The following is a 25150-nucleotide window of genomic DNA, read 5'->3' on the forward strand; positions in this document are numbered from 1 at the left end:
GAACATCTTTATTTCCTCCACCATGTGAAGATTGATAATTTGTAAAACTCAAAGACAACAGAATAGAAAATCATTAAATTGACGTGCAGTTGTCAGTGTTATTGTAGGTGAGGTGTGTGGTTGTCAGTGTTATTGTAGGTGAGGTGTGTGATTGTCAGTGTTAGTGTAGGTGAGGTGTGTGGTTGTCAGTGTTAGTGTAGGTAACACTAACACTGACAACCACACACCTCACCTACACTAACACTGACAACCACACACCTCACCTACACTAACACTGACAACCACACACCTCACCTACACTAACACTGACAACCACACACCTAACCTACACTGACACTGACAACCACACACCTCACCTACACTAACACTAACAACCACACACCTCATCTACAATAACACTGACAACCACACACCTCACCTACACTAACACTGACAACCACACACCTCACCTACACTAACACTGACAACCACACACCTCACCTACACTAACACTGACAACCACACACCTCACCTACACTAACACTGACAACCACACACCTCACCTACACTAACACTGACAACTGCACGTCAATTTAATGATTTTTTATTCTTTTGTCTTTGAGTTTTACAAATTATCAATCTTCACATGGTGGAGGAAATAAAGATGTTCATTCACGTATTTAGACTCACGTGAACAAAGATAAAATCACAATGGGAAATGTTGTACTGGAGTGAATATCGTTGTCTTACTACATCAAGACCTCCGATTAAATAAAATTAAGTTTTGGTTGCTAAATGTGAAAGTTGAGTAGATGAATAAAAAATGTTCACAATGACTATTCAACTTTGATATCACTTAATAATGTTGCCACAATCTTGCCCATTCGTATTGCTGATAGCACTTTCAGTGTCATCGTTTCGATGATATTCTATACATCATTGTTTACATTTTAACTTCGGGTGTTCCTTTACATGTAATAATTTCAAACGACATTAATCACGGGGATATGCAATCTTGATGTCGAGAGTTAATATATATATACTACAATACAATACTGAAAAAATGAGTCTAAGTCTCTGTGACTTGTCCCTGTGACTAGTATCGGTTATCTGTTACATGAAGGTTTTGTATACCTAGACCTACAGCTGCTTATCAGTAAATCGGGGTGAATTTATCAGATAAAACAGTTCATTATATTAATATCAACGAATCTTTAGAACCCCTGGATCTTTAATGATCTGCCTATTCAACAAGATAGTATATCAAATGACACACGGGTTTTTCCTATTCATAACCTTGCAAATTCTTCTTTCTTTTATACGCTTATGGTTACGTATACCTAAGATTGCTATGTAAAGGTAAGAAAAAATATAGATCTTGTTTAAATAAACGAAAGGCTATGATACAAGCTATTGACGCCATACTCACAGAATAACGGCAATATGGGCCGACCGTAGGTACTTGGTTGGTCGAAAACAACTCATTAGGTTTGGTCGTGATCGCCGTCAAAATCCTACAGGCCTTTTTCACACGCGACTCTCGCTAGCCATTTTTTCTTTTATAAGAATGAAACAGTAAAACTAATCATTAAATACATTCGCATCTTGAAATGTTTATCCTCGCTTTCCAACTGTGCTTTTTGTCCGTGGCCATGTGGCGAATAGTTATACATTAGACTGTCTATCACCAGGGCTGTGCCTCTCGCCCGTACGCTCAGGCTTCAGATCTTGTTGCAATTTAGTTGAACGTATTGATATACAACAAATGTCCCTCGTACACATTGTCCGTTTTATCGCCTCGTGTACGGTATGTCTGTATATAACAAATAGATGTAATTGCTTAATACTAGAACATGTGTTAAGGTCCCCGGCAAAGCTTGTCTACTCGCAACGAAAACTTTTTCTGGATGTGAAAAACATATAAAAGGGGAGAGCACTCGACAAGACATACAGAGACTGTGCATCAATGAATTGATTTAATTAGGATTTGTTTATAAAGGGTAAGAATTACCATAAAAGTAATTTCAGAATGTTAGCCGTGTAGACGTATCCGGTATTTATTTATCCTCCTCGCGTGTTTACGCTAATAGTATATTCAGGGCTGCAATAAGGTTTAATTAGAAAATAAAAAAATAATATCATGCAAAATGTCAAGTGTTCAAACAGGTTATTTCTATATCTTATTCATTTCTGCACATTTATAAACTGGGTAAACAAGAACCTTTGACAGAAAGACTGATTTGCAATGTAAAATCAGCATGTGAACATTTAAAACTATCTGAACAAAGTGCAATTTCGGTGCAACAAGAAAATGTGCAGTCAGCATAGCCAGTGGTACGAGAGGAAAGAGATCTATTTTTGCACAAGTATAAATTTTGTGTCCTCATTCAATAAACACTGTTTGTGTATTCAGAAAACCTTATTCAATGATTGGTATTGGTTTTTTTCTATATTACCCAACCTGTTTTTTAAATCCAAATAACATATCAATTAATGGCCAAATCCTCTCTTATTACCTTGACTTCATTATTGTAGTAGGCGACGTATAGTATCTCTCGTGATCCTTTTGAGATATAGACCAGGCCGAGACATCACAGTCTAACTCTGAAACATCGCAGCTACGTCATATCGCAAAGAGACATTCACTTACACATAACCATTCGAAAGGTCGAACAACAGCACAGTTATAGTACACACATTTTATATTTAAGCACCATGGTTTTAATTCTAATTCGGACATGAAACTGTATAATTACAAGGACTTCCAATTCTCATTGCATTCAGCAGCGAAGTCTGGATTATTTTAATTCAATTTGTTTGTTTTAATGTTAGCAGCTCTAGTTAGTTAAGGACGTGTCAGGTTTATGGTGAAGACAAACATGAGTATCCGGAGAAAAATCATCGAACAGCTGTCAATACCTAGCAACTGCCCCGCATGGGATCTGAACTCACAACTTAGATGTGTTAATCTTCATGTCGGGATATCTTAACCACTAAGACATCGCGGCCCTTTTTAATTATATATGGCCAACAAGAATGCACACGTTGCAATATATTGTTAACATTAAAAACACATCGATATGACTAAATATTAAAAAAAAAGAATTAAATAAGATGACTACGAAATGAATTCAATATTGTGTTTAAAAATCCTTAAAATCCATACAAAAGTGACGTTACACAACAGTTTTACGTCATCAAACTCCATATCGGATAAATTTACAATACAAAATTTACAAAACAGTTATATTTATCCTTCATAAACAAGAGTTCTCTATAACATTTGTCACCGCTATAAATACATATCCGTGGGCGTAGTAATTGATTAATATAACTTTTTTTATATAAATATAGGCCAATCAATAAGACCAACTAAATGTAACCAAATACATTATTGTATTTCTTTTTGTTGCCACGCATGCGTATCTTTTTGTTTCCGTTTTTAAATTACATATTTTATATGCAAGCAATTTAAAAAAAATATGATATCAATAAAAGCGCTTTGTCAATGCATGACTTTAAAATCGATTACTAATTAACTATTTTATCATAGTGTACATATAAAAAGAGACCAACATTGTAGTGATTACATGTGTAGCTATTGGTATTTATTGAGTCTAGAAGTTTACATTATCAGAAATACATACAATCCTTTTATATAAATGGTTAATTATTTAACTCATTTATCCTGGGCCTATTTGTTTTGTATCCCCTACATATTCATTTTCGAAAGAAATTCGATATACTGTTATTGTTTACTTTTTAGAGTAGTGCGAACAACTTTACATGTTGTGTCAGAAATGATACTTCCGTATAGTGTTTGGATAATTACACATTCCACGAGGTCCTGTCTTATCCTCGGGGACAAGGATTGGTCGCTTCATCATCATTTTGTTAAGAAAATGCATCACTTCCTAACACATCATAATGACGTACAATATAAACTAGTCATTAGTACATATGACTAAACAATACTGCGTGCTCCAAAGACAACTTAACATAGCATTTCGTGGTTAGTAAACCATATTTTAACCTCAAAAGCGTTGCAGCATATACTCTAAACAGACATTAAAGTTAGAATGAGTTTGTATCTATCATTAAATTAACTCATGGAATGGCGTCTTTATTGATTTTCTAATGATTCAAAATGTTCAGTACGTAAATTAACATGGTAATCTTTCATCTGGATTTAAAAATAATATTCATCCATCAACTGCTGTAAACGAAATCCAATTCAATAAAACCTACTTGACAATACAAACTCAGTTTCACAGTATCATCTTTATAAATTTATTATCAATGAATAGTTAAAAATGCAAACCATTTGTTGAAAAGATATCCCCAATAAATAAAACGCACTTGCACCTTAACAGCCACATATATATTAATACAATATCAATTAATTGTTGTAAACGCAAATCAGATGTTGAAAAATATCTCATTAATTGCTATAAACGTAAGCCAGTTGTTGAAAAAAAATACCCCATTAAATAAAACCTACTTGACAATACAAACTCACTTTAACAGTATCATCTATATTATAGATAAACTGTCCTATACATGTCCCACAGGTGTTCGGAGTCTCACATTGTTGGTATTGCTCGGGGTTGACCGGGTAGGCTGACAACTCAGCGAGTTGTTAATCATTGATCCCACATTTGTCATCCCAGACCTACGTATGTGTACTCCTCGGTATGTGAGGTGTCTGCACAGGAAGGCAAAGAAATTTATTTGAGATGTAATGCTTTGGGTCTCCTGATGTGTCGTTGGATAATTCTTTAACGAAATTTCGAAAACATGTAAAAATTATTGGCCCTGCAGGTAGGGCGTTAGAATTGTACCTGCTGCCCCTATTGCATGATCGTAAAAGGCGACTAAATTTAGGATCTTATCTTTTCTCTTCTTCCCAAATGACTTTATCTTTCCTAATGCCTCCCTTGGCACCGCCTCACTTTTGGCCTTGAGTTGAGCGTTCGCCCCTGTGAGGAAGGCTCTGGGTTCTGTCCCCTGGCCGAGACACACCAAAGTCTATAAAAGTGGTAGTTTCTGCTCCTGCTTAGCGTTCAGCATACAGGGAGTGGGACGACTGGTTCGCCCGTTGTCAGTATAATGTGACCGGTGGGGTGTGTGCTTGGGGTCTTCGGCGGCATGCTTCAGTGATATAGCACTATAAAAAGGGCAACAGTTCCACTATACAAGAAGACACAACATGAATATACCGCAGTCTCCCAAAACACGCACCTCGCACAACATACACGCAACACACCGCATACACGGGAGGCCGTCCTTACATGACCATAGCTGTTAATAGGACGTTAATTAATCAAACAAACAAAAAAAATGTAAAAATTACTAATAGGTAGATATTATGTTTATTTTAGAAATCGTTTTTGTTTGAAACCATGCAAATAGTGTTTAATTAAGGTTAAATATTTTATATTCCAATTTTGTTTCAAACATCATTCACATTGGCTTCAATGGTTTACATTCCTTCGATGAAAACATGTCGACCATTGTTAATATCCCATAACCAATTAGATTCATTAACAATGCTGTCTAAAAAGTGTTAGTTTCAGCTCCTGATTTTGATATGTATTAAGAGAATAGGCGAATGTTTCGTTCGTTGTTAGTAAAGGGGTGCGCTGCTCTTTTTTGGCACAATGATTTCGTAAGATATTAGCATAAAACGGACAAGATTCTGAAGTCTTCTAGAACACCCAAACGCAACATATCACATACAAAGAATGGTCTTCTAACGAGACATCAGGTGTGAATATGCTATCAGACAAAATTTACAAACCACGGTAATCTTTTGGTTTATTATTCTTAGCCTCCTATAACAGCCAGTGTCATTTAAGGACGGCGTGTAATGTGTTGTGGCGTGTTAATGTCTGTGTTTTGGGAGGCTGTGGTATATTCGCGTTGTGTCTCATTGTCATAGAGGAAAGATTATATAATTATCTTTTTATAGTACTATCCCATTGAAGTACACCATACCTGGTATCATTATATAAACAACGTGCAAATCAGTTGTACCCATATATTAATTTCAGGTGCGATTCTACACGTTTGGATGTATTAATCAACTAGCATTCAAAACGTCAATGGAAAATAATTTTGAATGGGGACCATGTTATTTGTATTTAGACCAACTCTGGCAGATCTTATCTGGTAGTGATTACAGAGACAATATTCTAATCACACTATTTTCCCGAGATGAAACGTCGTCCCGTTAGATTGTTTATTGTTTTCCATTCCTACTAATCCAATAATTCCGTAAAAACGTCGTTATCTGTGTCTTATCAGAGTCGGGTTTAATAAAAGCGGTAAAATTGGGGTTTAAATAGTCCAAATAGCCGTATTAGGGGATAATCGCCACGTGGAGGAGAAAAACTGACCCTCGTCAAAGTTGGGTACATTGTCATCCTATTTGGATAGTATTACATATTGTTGACAATGGATTTGACACCAGACGGCGTTCCTACCTGGCTTGTTCTAAATCTAACTGTGAGCTGATCATGGCAATGCCAAGATAGACATACTCAATGATATCCCGTTAACGATATACTGCGATATATGTCATGTTAAACGTTCATATTTTGAAATAAACTTATACACAAGTAATATCAACTATTTTTTTGAATTGGTGTATGTGATGTGAAATAGACATATTGAGTCATGGTACATATGAAAAGACAGGGGTTTGTCGAGGTAGACACCCATAACTACATTTGTATATCATTAATTTTGTAACTTATTGTTACTATTGGGTGTTTGATTCGGCTTATCATCCAATCAGCAGTCATAAATGGTATATTGGCGGTACGTCTCTTGCATTAGCTGGACTACGACCTTTTCAGTATTAAATATCTGAAGGATACCACAAATGACCCTACACAATACACCTGAAATATCAAAAATCATAGATTTCCTGATATATACATTTTCCCGTGGAGTTCAATATGCCAAAAGGAGGATTTTTCTTCTGTAAACAAAAAAATGTCTTGTATGCGAAAACAAAAACAACGTTTGTGAGTTTGACAACAGGTAAACAGAGATATCAATTACAGACAACAAAATGCAACACACAAGATATTTTTGGCCCCGATGAAACTACCTTGTATTAAAACACTTGCATTCGTCACAAAATACAAGGTATGAATTGCTGACATGAGGACATACAATCAAATAAAATAGCGTTCAGTACCCAGCAGTTCGGTCACAGCCTTATCACCATATTGTAAGTGTCCGCTTGTCGAACACTATTTATTGAAGTAGCAATCTATTAATTCAGGACAGTTATTGAAATGTCTTTTTCAAACGGTTATATAAATGTATCCCGTTTGAATGCAAATTCCACACGTCAATCAAAACCCGCTACACGAGGAGCAGGTAGAAATTGATTACACAAGAAGGTGAGAAATAGATTACCTATAGTTTTGTACCCAGCACGTGTTAAAAATGTACGTGGTAATCCGCGAGACAAGAAGCACGCTCCTCTAGAGATCACCTCTTTCCCCTTGAATACTAAAGGTAGGCATTTAAATTCCTCAAATATTTCCGGGACAAAATGCCCTCATTAATACAGAAGCCAGTGCATTACTAGTGCACAGGTAAATAAGGCGCGGTGCCCGGTTAGGTACGTAAAATCGGTTTAATGTTGAAATAGGATGGGACAATGTATCAGAATTAACACACAGTTAATGACTCGCATATAAATCACATCAGTTGCTGCTATTTTCTAACTAGCTTCCGGCACTGCCACATATAGATATACATATAGAACTATTCGATTAATTCTGACAGCTTATAGTTCTTCTATATCTAAAGAAGAAATAATAAATTATAAACGCAAATGAACAGATAGCTCTAACAGATGATAAATAAATGACAGAAAACACATTTACCCCGTTAATAAGGGTCCAAATTAAACATTTTCCGTTATTATTTTGATTTTTGGTAATCAGTCAAAATTATATCTTTGCCAAAATGTTTATGACATGTTGATTTTGCTCAATTAGCATAAAAAGCATAAACAGAACAAATATCATCAAATGGAATATCAACTTTTTTGTGCGTATTGATTATTTGTTTTGGAGGCTGCAGTATGTCTGTAATAGTAAAAACTCGTTTATTTTAAAGTGCTATCTCGCTGGAGCATACTGCCTGACAAATCTCGAGTTGAGCGCTTTTCCCTGAGAGGAATGCTCTGGGTTCTGTCCCGTTGTGGGGACATACTATATAATACACCTATAAAACACGGACTTGAACGACCTGTTTGTTTGCTGTGTCGATAATGTGACCGGGTGAAGTGTGCTAATTCGCTGACTTCAGCGACATGCTCCAGTGAGGTAAAATTAACGAAAGAGCTAGATTTCCACTATCACAAGGAGACACAACACGAACATACCACATCCTCCCAAAGTATGCAGACATGCGCACATCACAACATATTGCACACATAGGAGGTCGTTCTTCAATTACCCTGGCTGTTCATAGGGTGTTACACGTGATCCAACAAACCAAATCGAAAATTCCTAACAGCAAACAAACCAGTTGTCCAACAGACTTTATTACATAACCCAACCTCCTGTACAGAGAAGATGCTTAGACTCAAGGTAACATGCGTTACTTTGTGAAAAAGCAAGTCATTTAGAATCAAGGCAATAATAAAATCCCGAGGTTAGGCGCCCTTATAATTAGGCACTGATGAGGAGGAGTGATGAAGAGGACACACGTCTACTTATATGCTAAGCAGATAAGCATATGGTATCTGCTAATGGGGATTCACAAAATACAGAATTAGAAAAACAGATAAGACAATACTGTTCAGATATACAGTATTTGTTTATAATAAAATTATTAAGTAAGGTACGATCTCCATAAATGCAAGACTGATACCAAAAATATTGCGAATGAATGTTATTGAACAGTGTGTTACATAATGTTTACATGTACATTGCAAACTTCCGTTTGAGGGGATTGGTCGCTGGTCGCCAAGTGTGGCCGGAAATGTCCTTTTGAAAACATCTTACACCATCAATTAAAGTCATTTTGTTTGTTATAATAAATGTATCTTTGAAATTGATATCAATTTCCTCTAAAGGTTTGGCCCAATATGAAACAACAATGGATGGATTTAATATTTGCATCGCATACATAAACGCGGAGGTTGTTATCGAAATTTTCATCTAATTTATGTGATTTTATATAGGGGATAACATTATTACTTGGAGAGAGATATATTTAGAATTTGAGATATACTTCAAGGCGGTAATAATTTTAAGCAAACAAATACAAATAAAATCTTGTTTTAATTACAGTGAAAGATTAGATACTGAACGTTATTACTAATTACATGCACACATGGATATAGAGAATACACGGTTAGTATTGTACAATACAAGGTGTATTTTGGTGCGAGACTTAGGAAAGCCGAGATGACGAGGCTTTGCCGAGTTATCTCGGCTTTCCGTGTCAAGCACCAAAATAAAACTTGTATTGTAAGATACTAACCGTGTATTCTGTTTATCCTGCAACCATTATGGCATTCAAAACGAAAACAAATTGACAGTTCCTTACTTTGTGTCGCTCGAAGCGAGACGCTTCTTTGATGCGGAGGTAAAGATTCATTCCCTTAACCGAATGAGAGTGTACTCCTTTTTACTGCCGTGGGAAATAAATAAGCGCATTCACAAACAGTAACCGTGATTCTATTCGGTGTGATATATATCACTGAAAGGAAATGAAAATACTCAAATAAAAATAAATACCCAATAAAGAATTACTTAACCATGCATACCTTTGTCATGAGCCAAGAAAAGGACGACAGCGCCATACGAGATTTTCGATATCGTAAAAATTACGTCATTTCGGTGAATGTGACGTCACGTTTTAGCGGGATGAATGACGTTTCATTCACAGGAAGGTTCAAGTTCTGGGTCAATTTAGAAAAAGTTCCGTCAGATATGGAACAAATTCACGTGATCGTATTGACGGATAAAGCATATCGTATTGACGGATTAAGCACAAGTTTATCCGGCAGTAGTTATCGGTCAGTATGTGGGACAGTTGCAGGATAAATCTGATTCGTTATTACAGGGGAATTACTTAAACAAATCCGCAAAAATATTTGTTCATATATCAATTTATGAAGACATATGAAGAATATTACGATGGACTAAGAGTTGTGGTTGATTTAATTATGAACCTAATGGTATGCAGTTCTATCGACATCTCCGTCGACTGTTTCTTTGGCGTACGAGTACATGTACATTATAATCATTCTTCTATCGTGTTACCCAAATCTCCACATTGCGCCTTATCTCGGTAGAGTCCCTCATACCAATGTGAGGTAAGTTATTTCTACATTTTGTAACTAATTGATAGTGTGTCTAAATGACAAATTCTCGCCATAAATAAACGATCATATTACAGAGCCGACAAACTCAATAACTCCCCCTGATATCCTCGAACTACGGGGGTCTAACAATCTACCCCGGGCATCTGTGGTATTTTGCTTTGCCAAACGTCCGTAAACAAAGTAAAACAGCTATAATAGCGCTGCATATCTCATCTATATGCCTAAACAGGAGAACGCGAACCCACTAAATCGCTAATTATAGCTCTACCACCCCGGTACTGTATCGGATGTCGGGTACCATCACCGTCGCTCCGTCTTTAATTTACTGCCCAGGGTCGACATTGGAATAATGTAGTGTGGTTACCACCTGGGCTACCCGCCTATTCCCCAATACACTGTCACCTCCTGCGGCACGTGACCATGAGGGTCCGGACGTGCAAAAGCCCGGTCTGGGTACCTCGGAAATAGCCTAGTCGCAGCTAGTCACCAAAATATATGATCAAATTAGAAATAAATTTTATAAAATTGATCCAAACATACGTTAAATTAAAGGGTTACATGTAATGAAATGTTAAAATTATACAGGGGTAAAATCAGAGGTGGCCTTCTTCTGATTGAAAATATAAGCATCCGCTATGTCAATGTCTTCAAAATGTTACAAAGTTACAATCACAGTGAGAGACTGTTAGTGAATAAAATGAATATATCACACAGGAAATATATGATTTTTTTTTAATTTTTACTTTATATCCCTTTTGATAATAGACAAACATTTCTGTAATCAATGATCGGCGAGCAAACAATTAATTGACCCGAATTTTATGATCATTATTATACTTTATGATAAGAGCTGGAAATCGCTGACTTCAGTAACGAATCCGCGTTATTTATTTGGCCAACGAAATCTCGTCTTCGCCAACATTACAATCAGAATGAAGACAATCTGATGGAAAGTCGAGCGTATAATATTTGTACGCGTTGTAACTAACCCTCCGAATTTACGACTCGGTGTCGACCGAATCGGGATGAACTCCGTAAACATCCGGGTGCTTTATATTATTTAATCTCGCCGGGGTTTATTAAGACGCATAAACCTTCAACGTCCCTCGCTCATCTTACCAGTCGATTTATAGGGGGCGTGACGGGACCGATCGAATCGCTACCGGAATAAAGTATGCACGTGCTTGATTCAAGAAACAAACCACCAAGGCCGTGACCTTCGACGCGTTTTCTGCGGGAATCCTAGCAATTTGTCATTTATGAATTTACACAAGAAAATAAGCTCTATGTAAAGAAAGTACTGACTGATCCCTCTCACACTGGCGCTTGGTCTCTATGATGACGGCATGTATTGCATGGAAATGTTACGGAAGGTCGGGCTAACGTTTACACACGGGGCTTCGCGTACAGACGTGAAAGCATTGTACAAGGAACCACTTGAAGTCATCAGAGACCGGTCTATACAACAGTCTATCTCAAACTTGCCTACAAAATAAATAAGACTACAACACAAGAAAAGAAACATTTACATGAATTTACGCCCATTTATTACACTTTAAGAAACGTCCTTTTAACTGTGTGGCACCGTTTTAAATGCATTTCTTCAATAAGGGTTCGTTTGAAGATGGTTTCTATTTGTGCGACACCGATATTTTGCTTGTAATTTTTCCTCTAACGTTTGCTTGCCAAGTTGTGTAAATAAAACCGAAACGAAATCCATTGTCGTTTACCATTGAGGACAAGATACAATTATCTTAGCATGCATACATGATTAAACATAGGAACACGGAATGGATGTAATAGTGAATAAATATATACTTCTCGACAGACACAGCAATTTATTTATGAAGAACACCTGTGTATTTTGAAGGTATAGCTTCATGTTTAAGTCGTAAAATTTAAGATAGATGTGTTTACTGTGTCAAAGAGGTGATCTTGATCAAATAGGGCACTGATGAATTCCTACTCGTCTATGGGAACTCCCACGTATAGACCTGTCAGATATCCGACTATCACTTAACCCCGCTGCTAGCACACAGACAGATATCCGATTGTCGCTTGACCCTACTACCGACTAGGGACATGTCATTGAGCCTTAATACCGTCTCGAAGACAAATTCTATTAAGTCTACTGCTAAAACTCACAGATATCCGATTTTCACTTTACTCTACTGCCGACTAAGGACAACTACCAAGCCAAAGATAAACATCCAATTGTCGGCTCAAAGATAGATACTAAAGAGCCGATATAACCCCAACCAACGTTTTGGCAAAACGGGATATTTGTACAAATGTTAAAACTTAACCATATATCAGGCCCAAAATAAAGCCAGGTATCATGCATCAAATATTTTATACACGGGAGACAAATTACATGTCTATCTGTTAGTTGGACATTAGTCATATTTCAAATAACATTTCATTTGCTTTTGTTTTTAAAGTTTAACATAACATCAACATCTAGGGTCATTTAAGGACGACCACTCGCAATGCGTTTTCTTGCAGTTTTAATGTCTATGTTTTGGGAGGCTGTGGCATATTCATGTTTTGCCTCCTTGTAACAGTGGAACTCTTGCCAGTTGTTAATATAGGAAGTAAATATAATAAACGAAACCAAAGCCTTTTGATGGTGCTACTCACTGAAGCATTCCGCCGACATTATTCAACCAACCAAGTCGTGATATATAACGCATTTTAAAGGGAAAACATCCTCATACACGTTTTGTTTGATTAATGTATGCGGTATATAGCATGTGTGGAGTGAAATGTAAGTGTTGAGGGAGACTGTGTTAGTTACTTTACTGTACCACAGGGACCAACACAGATGTCGCTGTATCGTTATCTTAACTTAAATATTGGCAACTTGGAGCTCGGACGAACAAACGTGACGTATTTTTATATATTCTTATAAGTACATTTGTGAACATCCTATCATCTCACACTACCAGCTACCAATAGAAAACATATATGCTCTTTACATTCTTTGATGAGTGGTTCTTGACCTATCTTATATACTCATCGAAAATGATCTGTCACACTTATTTTATAATATAGTAAGTTATTGCATTTTGCTGTCTAAAAAGATATCTGATGAAAAACTATATTTAGCACATAAGTGGGATTTTTGGAATGCCGTGATGGGCAGTGAGATGACAGATTTGCCAATTTGCCAATTGATACCACTTAAAACACGAACTTCCATTCTAACAACTGACATAAATGAACATGGCTGTTTACTATTCGGTGTTAACTACAAATAAAATGATGACTATTTATCAAGAAATATGCTCGGATTATAAGTGAAATTAAACTGTATACGAACTGTTTTCGGCAATGCCAACGATAGAAAGGATCGAAACGCTTCTATTTCCTATAAATCACGGGCACTTGAAGATACCTCGAGTTTATTACAACAGAAAATGTAATCGAAAAAAACTCTTTCAATCATGTTCCGCACGTGCAAACTATATGTTTATAGAAATAACTAATAAACATTTAATATTACATTTTCTATATAGGCCACACTACCAATCCATTAACCGAAATTTCATCAATTTGGCATTTATTTTGATTTAAAACCGCAATATTTCGGAGAGGTTTAGCTAGATGTTTATCCCTTTAATTATGGACATCTGTTTATACTTTGTACTTATAATCAGGGAAAATGGATTTTACATGGTAACGATACGCAAAGGACGCAATCGATGTTGGAGGAACAACAAAATAAAGAGAACAGAATACGATGTCGAGTTACAGGAATGAAAAACAGAGAAGGGGTACATTAATTGAATAATTATGAGTAAATCATGTTATGAATCGAAATCATAAATGTTTGGGATACAGGGGATAAATAGGAGTGGAAACAGTGTTAGAGGAAAAAGAGGCGACATAAAAGGAACGAACAACAAATGACAAGTAAACAGAGAGGTAACATAGGACACAGGATTCATTGTAGAATGAGGGAATAAACGTTGAAGATACAGTGATACGTATAAAGTGGTGGCATAGAGGGAACGTCTTACATGCGTGTTTGATATGTGTGTGTGAGAGGTTTTGGGAGACTGCAGCAGGTTCGTGTTGAAAATCTGTGATTAGTGGAGCTGTTGCCCGCCTGCTTTATCCGTTGTCAGTATGTGTGCTTGTTCAGTGCCTTCGGCAGAACAATAGTTCCACTATTACAGGCAAGGAGACATAACATTAATATACCTCAGCCTCCCAAACATACATACATTCAGACACCGCACACATGAGAGGCCGTCCTTAAATGACTCTGGCTGGTAATAGGAAGTTGATCTAATAAACCAAACCTAGACCAAACTGTGAATTGCAAGCGTTACATGTACTAGATTAATTATAGCATCACATACAGAAAGGAATACAGCAAATTCAAGATATTCTAATTACGATTTTCCATTATGCATATTTTGTTTTGCTTATGTCTGTTAATTAATGTATGCATTTTTAATATTTTACTTTCATTATCGGAACAGTTGAAGCTCATTTAAAGATAATTTATGGAGTTAAGTTATGATGTAAACATTCTGTCTGCAATTGTATACTCACGTCGTTTCGTTTCTGAGCTAATTCGTCCATTCGCCTTAATAAATTTTGGCTTCGTTTTTGTAAAAACAAAAAAGAAAGAAAATTAAGAGGCCAATGGGCCTTAACAGTCACCTGAGTTCGATTAAAGAATGAAACAAAGAAATATAAACACTATCTAAATTCCCATCAGGCTCTTGAAACCAGTCAGTGATTATATCAATTTGACCTTTTAAACTTTGAAGAGTACTTGATTCCATTACATCTGTTACATTTCCTTGAGGCATTGAGACCTTTTAATATATGAAGAGTATTTGGTTCCATCATACCTTTGAATTGAAAAGATTTTAATTTTTAATTTTTTAATTTTAGCCATTTGGCCTCGCCCCTCTAGCCACTGGGAGTCAGACAGGGACCTATATGGATGTGATGTTAAAGACTATCTCAGGCTAATAATTCCAACCAAGTTTAACTCATTTCTTATGAAAAATGAGCAAATAATACTCATAAATGTATTATCCTTATATAAACTATAGTAAATATGACCCCCTCCCCAAGGGAAAATATGAGATCCCAGTTCCATGAAATTCACATTTTCTGTTGAGGGCATTGGAACCTTTCAATCTATGAAGAGTACTACTTGATACTACCACATCTACGAGTGGAAAAGATTTTTGAATTTAAGTCAATTTTACACTTTAGGATGGACAAAAGGCGATTAGAATATGTCACTTGAGGAAACAAATAAAACAAAAAAACTTTCACTCGTCAAAATTGCAGTAATGGTTGTATATTGTATATTTATTGACTCGTTTGTCCCCATAAAACTATAACTGATCCTTTTGATGCAATGCCTATCGATAATTATTAATAACCAGGCGCCAGTTTTAGGAACTTCAATTTCTCAAAAGAAAAGCACCGGAATTCTTAAGGAACTTCCGTAAATGATTCGTGAAAAATCTAAAGTTAAAAAATTGTATATAGAATATTGATGCAACTGGGCCGAGAATGAATGAATATGGCCTGTTAACGTTTCTTATGAAAAATTCGAAACAGCGGCTTACTTACTCTCCTAACAAACCGAACCGTTTTGTTGTTTTAATGATTCACCATGCAGAGTCACAAAAATGTTGTTTCTTCACCTGTATCTTTTGAAACTAAATTTTAACATTTTGAAAATGTACATAGTAAAAATATCTAAATCTGTATTATTCGTTTACTATAATTCTCAAAATCTACACTTTTTTATGCAGACTTTATTATCATCGAAAAAGAATCAAGTAAATTCGATATACACCTAAAAATGGCTTTGAATACCCTTACAAATAATATATGTCTGCTCTTTTATTTAATTGTGTTTTATTGAATAATTGTATTGTAAATACCACTTAAAAGTATCTTAACGAGTAAATATGTTAAAATAACTTTTCATATTAATATTTTTTCTGTGACCCCACTTTGCAACCTTACCAAACTAAGGTCGCGTTGTTCAGTGTATGACATCTGCTATTTTCTATGTCAATCGCACAGTGACGTCATAATTGTCGTTCCAGTGATCACGGAAGATTTGCTGGTGAAATAAATGTTCGGTCCTTGACGATAATGTTTTTGTTATTCATAACAGACGACAAAAATCTCTCATGGTTTCATTATTTTTTTATCAAATGTAAATATAATCATTGGACTACATTCAGTTGGCAATTATAAGATAATGAATGAACAGGAGCAAATTAAATGAATTACATACTTTGCTAAACGCTCGATGAACAGTAACTTCAAAGTATCTTTCTAAGATTATGCTTCATGTCAACCATATTTTTCAAAATTGAATTGTTTTTATTCTTACATTTAATTTACCTTTTTCAGAAAAATAACAATCCATTTTAATTGATATAATTATCCCAATGCGTATAGGTTTCATAATGATCAAAAATGAATTATCTGAAGATAATGTTCTTCAAACTGATTGGTATGGAAGGACCACTGGCATCTCAAGACTTTCACAAAGAAATGATTCTGAATGTTAGCTAGTATTGCAGCGAAAGCGTGCCCTAGAGTTTGAAGTGAAGTTTTGAAGATTTAATAAGTTCCACCACTGACAAACGCTAATTTTTCTCTATCAAAAACATGAGCAGACAAATTTGTATTTTACTGCCGTTACAAAGATTACTTACTTTACATCATTACCACCATTGAAAAGTTTGAGCTTGTTTTTGCTTCAAGATAGAAATATCAAAAATAATGAAATGCGTGCCGAAAAAAATCCGGGACATTGTATTCTATATGGAATTAGCTACTGATTGCGCATGCACTAAAAGCAACATGAATTATTTTATATTATTGTTTGTGGTGATAAGACATATACATACACGAATAAACACCATTGATGATAATCGTTTTTGTTCTGTCGGCGTTGGAGCATCTTTAAAGTTACCAAATTAGAAACAAAACGGAGATTAACAGAAAATATAGTGTTTGGATCAACCCCTATGGATTGTTACGTAATAAAACTTAATATAATTAAATATAATTAACGACACCCTCAACAATCCTTATTTTAGTTTTAATACCCTTTAAAGTATACAGTAAGAATTTTACACCCAATTGTATCAATTAAAATCATTAAAAACATTTATATATCTTATATCATTTTATTGTGTGACAGATCTGGTGCAATGCCAAATAATTTTATTCTGTCGATTGAAATTATCCACAATATATGTTTGGCACTAAACGAAACCACATGTTTAGTATGTTTTTGTATCACTAATAGAGAGCGTTTGATAATAAACGGCATGTGGGGTTATTCAACAAATCAAACTCATGTGGTGTTCATGTACAAAATGGAATCGCTGTGTTAGTTTCACTACTTTAAAAAGTCTAAGACGTCAACTTGACAGAATTATCTGCCGTTGTTTCATTTTGCTCTACTAGGGAACGTTCATAAAACTTTTTGACTCGGTGTCGTATGGGCTTTTTATTAATTAACTGATAAATGTCTTTATTTTTCACAGAATGAATGTTGTGTTATGATAATTGCTTTTTCGAAACAAGGATCCATCCCGGGATATCCATAGATTATCCTATCTTTGTTTGTTTGTTTGTTTGATTAATTAACGTCCTATTATTCTATCAATCAATATGACCTTGAATCCCGCCATTTCACGTAATTGATATCTGGTCAATTGGTAGTTGATTGTGTATGCTTTGGTTGATTAATTAACGTCCTATGAACAACCAGGGTCATGTAAGGACGACCTTCTATGCATACGGCGTGAATTTGTATGAAGTGCGTGGTGCGTTTTTTGGAAGACTTCATTATATTCATGTTGTGTCTTCTTGTATAGTGGAACTCGTCCCCGTTTTATAATGCTATATCACTGAAGCATACCACCGAAGACACAAAGCAACACACCTCACCCGTTCACATTATACTGACAACCGGGCGAACCAATCACCTTACTCCCTGTTTTCTGAGCGCTAGTGTAAACGTTTTGTCCGTTGTCAGTTTAAAGTTAACAGCCAGGGCATGTAAGGACAGCGGACGGGGCCTTCCATGTATGCGGTGAATTGCGTGTTTTGGGAGACTGCGGTATACTCTTAATGTGTTTTCTTGTGTAGTGGAACTCTTACCCTTTTTATAGTGCTATATCATTGAAGCATGCAGCCGAAGACACTAACCAACACACCCCATCCGGTCACGTTATAATGAGAACATTTACAAGACGATATTTTTAATCGGCCGCGGAAGTTGGGTTTGCAGCATATGAAGATTAACATTTGTAAACACAACGACATATTGAGACATACACGCAAATACACACAAGTCAGAAAAATAAAAGTAGTACTCACACAGATTGATGAATTGTTGGTAAATATAATACTAGTAGTATCCACAAGATCCACGATGTCATGCATTTTCCACCCAGCCTCATATTCTGTATACTTTTCCCTGGGACCCAACCGGCCTGCCACCGGGACATAGGGCTCCCAGACAATTTTCCACCACCGTCGTTGGGAATCTCGTTAAGTTAAAGAATTCTGGATGAATTATCCGTCCTCCGTTTCTTATACCGTGTGCTAACGCTATGCCATCATTTCCTCACGTAAAGATAACTTAATTGACAAATTTGCATCCTCTTCGTCATTTAACGCCGAAACAGTAACACTCGAATTGTGTGGTACCATACTGCTAAGGGAGCATCTTCTAGACAATTTATAGTCCTCATCCTTCAATAAAATTCTCGGAGTTGTCTCTCCCGTCACATTATCGGTAGGTGGCGCAGTTGATGCCACATAGTTTCCAATATAATTTAATTGTCGGTATCAGATTTATAGCCGAATTGTACCGCTACAAATTTCGATGTATATCATTCATCCTATTACGTGTAGCGCGGCAGACATCCAGGTAAACTAATGCCATCGTTTATCCAGCTCTCACTTATTGCTAATTATCATGGGAGTTGTAAACTATTTACAATGCTATATAACTTGTAAACTTTTTTTCGGGTCGCGGAACGCTACACAAGTATGCAATGTGTTGAAATTCCCATTCTTATATAAGTTCGTCAGGATCAGAAACGATATTTAAAATGCTGAATGAAATCAAATTCCTTCCAAACGCTCCCGTGACTACGCGAACGGAGAAAAACGTGCGAGATGTAGTCCGCTTTAAAGTCTATGTTAACTCCCTCGCCTATTTCAGAAACTATGCTGAGTATATCACAGCCTTTCATTGATCTAGTCCGCTGTGACAAATCTTTCCCTGTTCTCTGTCACTCTTAAAACTGTCAACATATAGAAACAGCCATCCCGATACCAACTACTGGGCCAGAACCTATTTGGGTAGTTATTAAAACCGTACTAGCTCAAGTCTGATAAGGATACAGATGAACTCGGCAATTAAATGCTGCAGATCCCTTTTGTGTTTTACAAATCCACACAAGAGTCTTGAGACACAATACAAATAGGCCCGCCCACATACAATCTCAAGTGCACATACATGCACGGATCTACGAACCGTCTGCGTAGGGCTAGCACGCTAGATACAAGTACACAGGAATGTAAACTTAACATTGAGGGATTTATTTAAGGGAAAAAAATCCAAAATAATGTCTTTCTGACCATTGATCCTGTGAAGTGTCGAGTGTATGAGAAGGTGTGATATATTGACAGACGATAGCTGTTACCTGTGTACGTTTTAAGTCCAACTCTGGTAAAACAAGTTATTGAGATCGCACACATACTTATGAAGTGCACATGTACTTAACGAAATGACAATATTTCAAGTTTTTTATTGTCACCCTCGGATATATATTAAAAACAAAACCACAGTTTTGTTAGCTTAGCTCCACGTCATATCAGCAAAGACCTTAGTCAGTTTGAAGAAGATGCTTGGCATATGTTATAACTAAGTGTGCATTATGTCGACCTAACGACGACATTTGTAGTGTTACCCCACTGAATCACACTACCGAAACGTAGGATGTCCAATCATGTCACATGATTACAACTCCTTGGAGTGTCAGGGCCAGTTTACATAATTAACTTACACCATTTTTATGGATATGGTGGACTGTAAATTTATAACACGAAAATGTTATTTTCACCATTTTGCTATCGGAGAATACTTTTGTTAACGGACTTCTATACCCTCAGCCAGGCTTATTTAAGGACGGCAACGAATAAACCAATCGTCCCACCCCTTTATGCTCTGCGCTTTAATAGACTACAGTGTGTCTCGGCCAGAGGTTTGGATTGGTTTATTATAGCTACATCCAATGAAAGTTATAGGAGCCATAACTGGGCGAACATTTTGACATGTTATTAATCTATTCAAAACTTTAAGCTACGCTTTAATGAATTAAGCTGTAAAAATCATTCCTATGGACAAACATGTATGATGCCTTAAAACATTATTTACAACATAGAATCTATGCACTGAGGAAATCATACAGCAAAATAAAGTAAAAATGTGAAATGAAATTGCAGACCGCACCTTCATGGCCTGACTTGTTTGCTTCTTTAATTGTTATCTACAACATAGAATCTATGCACTGTGGAAATCATACAGCAAACTAAAAATAAAAATGGGAAATGAAATTGCAGACCGCTCCTTCATGGCCTGACTTGTTTGCTTGTTTAATTATTATAACGTCATATCAACAGCCACGGTCATGTAAGGACGGCCTCCAATGTATGCAATGTGTAGCGTGTGTGAAGTGCGAGGTGCGTGTTTTGGAAGACTGCGGTATATTCATGTTGTGCTTCATGTATAGTGGAACTCCCCCACCCGGTCACATTATACTGACAACAGGCGAACCAATCGTCCCACTCCCTGTTTGCTGAGCGCTACGCAGGAGCAGAAACTACCACTTTTTTAGACTTTGGTGTGTCTCGGCCAGGGGACAGAACCCAGAGCCTTCCTCACAGAGGCGAACGCTCAACTCATGGCCAAAAGTGAGGCGGTGCCAAGGGAGGCATTAGGAAACATAAAGTCAGTTAGGAAGAAGAGAAAATATAATATCGTAAATTTAGTCGCCTTTTACGATCAATAGGGGCAGCATGTACGATTCTAACCTGGCCTGACCGTATGTACTCCTTTCACTGCACAGTAGATGTATAATGATTTTTTGCATTACTGTTAAAATTCATTTTCAGCTCTTTTGTTTGTTTGTTTAAATATTTACGTCCTTTTACCAGCCTCCCATGTATATCACTGAAGCATGGCACCGAAGACACCAATCAAAACACTCCATCCGGTCACATCCGTCATTCTGAGCGCTATGCAGGAGTAGAAACTACCACTTTTTAAGGACTATGGTGTGTCTCGGGCAGGGGACAGAACCAAGAGCCTTCCTCACAGGGGCGAGCGCTCAACCAACGGCCAAAAGCGAGGCGGTGTTAAGGAAGACGTTAGGAAGAAGAAGGTAAGGTCGGAAAGCAAATAAAATTTCAAAATTATTCACTTTTTAAGATCATGCAATAGCGGTAGCAGGCACAATTCTAACGTCCTACATACATGGCAGAGGCCAAAAGAGAGATGGTGTCAAGGGAGGCGATAGAGGAAGAAGATAAATATAGAATATGTTCAATTCCAATTTCAATTACCTACAGATCTTGACTGTTCATAAATGACTGAGAGTTAATAGGATGGAAATAGAAAACATGGTTAGTTGGTTCGTCGGTTGGTTATGCAAAAGTCGCCTTTTATGATCATGTAATAGGGGCAGCAGGTACAGTTCTAACGTTCACTTTACAAGACTATTGTATAATATTTTCATTTGTGGATATAAAGGAGGAGGAATTTTACCGAAGGGTCACATTATGCTGTCAAACCCGAGACTTATACAATACAATATTCCGTCAGTGTAGAATATCCCTATCCTTCATATACGCCATTTTGAATAAGTTCTAAACATATAAACACTTTATATTGGCCCATCAGGACCTTGAAGACAGTCAGTGATTTAAAAATTTGATTTTTTAAACTATGAAGAGTATTTGGTCCCATCAAATCTGTTAATTTAGAAGAAAGACTTTTGAAATGTTATCCATTTTGACTCCTTTTGTCCCCGCCCCTCTGGCCCCTGGGGGCGACCAAGACTAATATGGATATGACGTTAAAATGCTATCTCAGCCTAATAATTCTAACCAAGTTTGACTAATTTCCTACGAAAAATAACCAAATACTGTACATAAATGTGTTTTTCCTATATAAACTATAGTAAACTTAACCCTCTCCCCAGGGGAAAACCTGAGACCCCAGGGTCATATAATTCAAAATTATTGTAGAGAGACCTTTCTATCTATTAAGAGTATTTTATTTTACCACATCTGTGAGTAGAGAAGAAGTGTTTTTGAAATTTTAGTCAATTTTACCCCTTTTGTCCCTCCCACAGCCCCTAGGGGGGTGGGGGTAATAAAATCACTTCACAATTTTAAGCGGCATTATGCCTTAGAAGGTTTGTACAGAATTTCATTGAAATTACTTTAGCGGTTTTGGAGAAGAAGTCAAAAATGTAAATTGTTTACGGACACATAACGGACGACGACGGACAAAAAACAATTAGAATAGGTTATTTGAGACTTCGTCTTCGGGTAACTAAAAACTATAAATTAATTCCCTATACACGAAAATCGCGTTATATTTTCAACGCAAAGCCCGTAGTTTACATATCTTAAAGTAAAACCAGCCTAGTTTCTGAAAAACAAAATTTTACCAAGAAAACAGAAATTTTGTTGACCCTGTGACGTCATAAGGCTGTAATGCATGGAACAATTTCAAGTATTTTTAGTTACTTTTATATGACATTAATAACATATCAAAAATCGATCGTTTCGTTATCATATAGGGACAATGTAGCTTTTTTAAGTCAAAACTTGTACGTCCATCAACAGGGGAAAAATCCGTTAAAACCAAATTTGTTTAATATATGGTCAACAAATATAATTAATGTTATTTTGTTATAACGTACATGAAAACACAGCTTTGAAAATAATAGAAATTGATTGATAAATTTAAAAAGTAATATAAACAGTTTCTGGTAGATTTGAGATTTTGTTCCACTTTTAGGGCGAATTGTACGTCTTATATAGCACATTAATTCACAAAACGTTACGCTCAACGTTAATAATGCCAGTATAATTAACGAAAACGTCGTATTTCAAAATTTTACAAATAAATCAATTCGAAAGAGAACATCTTGAAACCACTATTAAACATTGCAGCGTAATGTGTTGGAAGAATTGACTTAGAGTAAATGAATATTAGTCAGACGATCTTTTACAAGCAATGCAGAATATCCGCTGTTTTTCTTCTGGTTGTTAAAGAATATTGTATAAAAAAATAAATTCTACAGATAAAAATAATATTTTGCATAAAGGCGAATGCTCACAACACTTATATAAAATGTATTCACACGACTTTACAATGCAATGTAATATATTAATATATAATAAAGTATTCTTTAACAATCTTTATATAATTACCACATAAATAGCGATGGAAATATTCCATATATAGCCACATTAAACCTTAAATAGATAAATTATTTCTAAACATTGTTTTATGGTACGGATGTCGCAGATGAAGACTGATAGAATGTAGTAAAGTTGATTAACATGTTAACATGGACACAATATCTCGTGTCATTGGAATTTTATGAATTTATACCGCAAATCACATTCTTTTCAATCATTTTTATTATAATGCTTACAAGTTCTTATACAATTATATAGTAAGTGTATATCGTCCTCAGTTATCCTTTTTTGTTCTCTTTATAATGTATATGCGTAAAACAACATATTTCAAATTAAAACTTTCAATAGTTCCCCTATGTCGATTTTTAATATGTGCTTTGTGGTATCATAATTGATACCTTTTAACTTTCATTGTTTCTGTTGGAGTATACGTTAAATGATTAGACTATTTATTACATTCCCTACATATTTTATGTTAAAACTATCATCCATTATTGTTTTACACTAAACACTTTATAAAAGCTACATTGATTTTATGTTTACATAAAGTTAGTACATCACGTGACAGAATACTGGATTCTGATTGACTACACACATGGGTACTATTTGCAATAGTGCCCGGGCAAGCGGGCACTATTGAAGTGGCGCGAAATTGAACGTGAATGTTTGTTTGTTTGATTAATTAACGTCCTATTAACAGCTATGGTTATGTAAGGACGGCCTCCCGTGCATGCTGTGTGTTGCGTGTTTGTTGTGCGAGGTGCGTGTTTTGGGAGACTGATGTATATTCATGTTGTGGCTTCTTGTATAGTGGAACTCTTGCCCTTTTTATAGTGCTATATCACGCCGCCGAAGACACCAAGCAACACACTCCACCCGGTCACATTACACTGACAACGTGAAAGTATTGTGACGTCACCATTACATGACGTCATTATAACGATACGCTTCGGCCAAGACGTCAAGATGGCGGATAGGCTGTTGTGCGCGAAAGGAAGCAAATGTTGCTTTTCTACAGAAGACAGTTCACTAATGTTCTATATTGATCTACTTTTAATTTTCATGAAGCTGAATCCCGTTTTTATAGAAACCCATTTTTCTGCGACAATTCATATGTTGTACTTTTAATGTAACAATCTGGTGTGGAAATGAAGATACCGTTGCGAGGTATCGCTTGACGTGCTTCTATTACAATGACATGAAAAAAGGTCTCATGTCAGGGTGATGTACTGAACCCATTATGGCCTGGTTGAGAGGGCACTATTGCCTCATAGTATTGTCTCATGA

General features: G+C 36.1%; 1 protein-coding gene across 2 annotated transcripts in view; it reads right to left on the bottom strand.

The window, feature by feature from the left end:
• LOC138336932 (protein Wnt-7b-like) overlaps window positions 1-19778 on the bottom strand; it is a 76822-nt gene extending 57044 nt beyond the window's left edge. The window contains exon 1 of one of the 2 annotated variants that reach the window (XM_069286562.1): window positions 18734-19778. In XM_069286562.1, the coding sequence (XP_069142663.1) occupies window positions 18734-18864 (131 nt within the window). In that variant the 5' untranslated portion in view covers window positions 18865-19778. Of the gene's footprint in view, window positions 1-1408; window positions 1872-18733 lie in introns of those variants that run through there. The other variant, XM_069286564.1, reaches the window with a different exon arrangement.
• Between the last annotated feature and the right edge of the window lie 5372 nt (window positions 19779-25150).

The sequence above is a fragment of the Argopecten irradians genome, chromosome 12 (genome assembly GCF_041381155.1).
Source record: "Argopecten irradians isolate NY chromosome 12, Ai_NY, whole genome shotgun sequence".
NCBI lineage: Eukaryota > Metazoa > Mollusca > Bivalvia > Pectinida > Pectinidae > Argopecten > Argopecten irradians.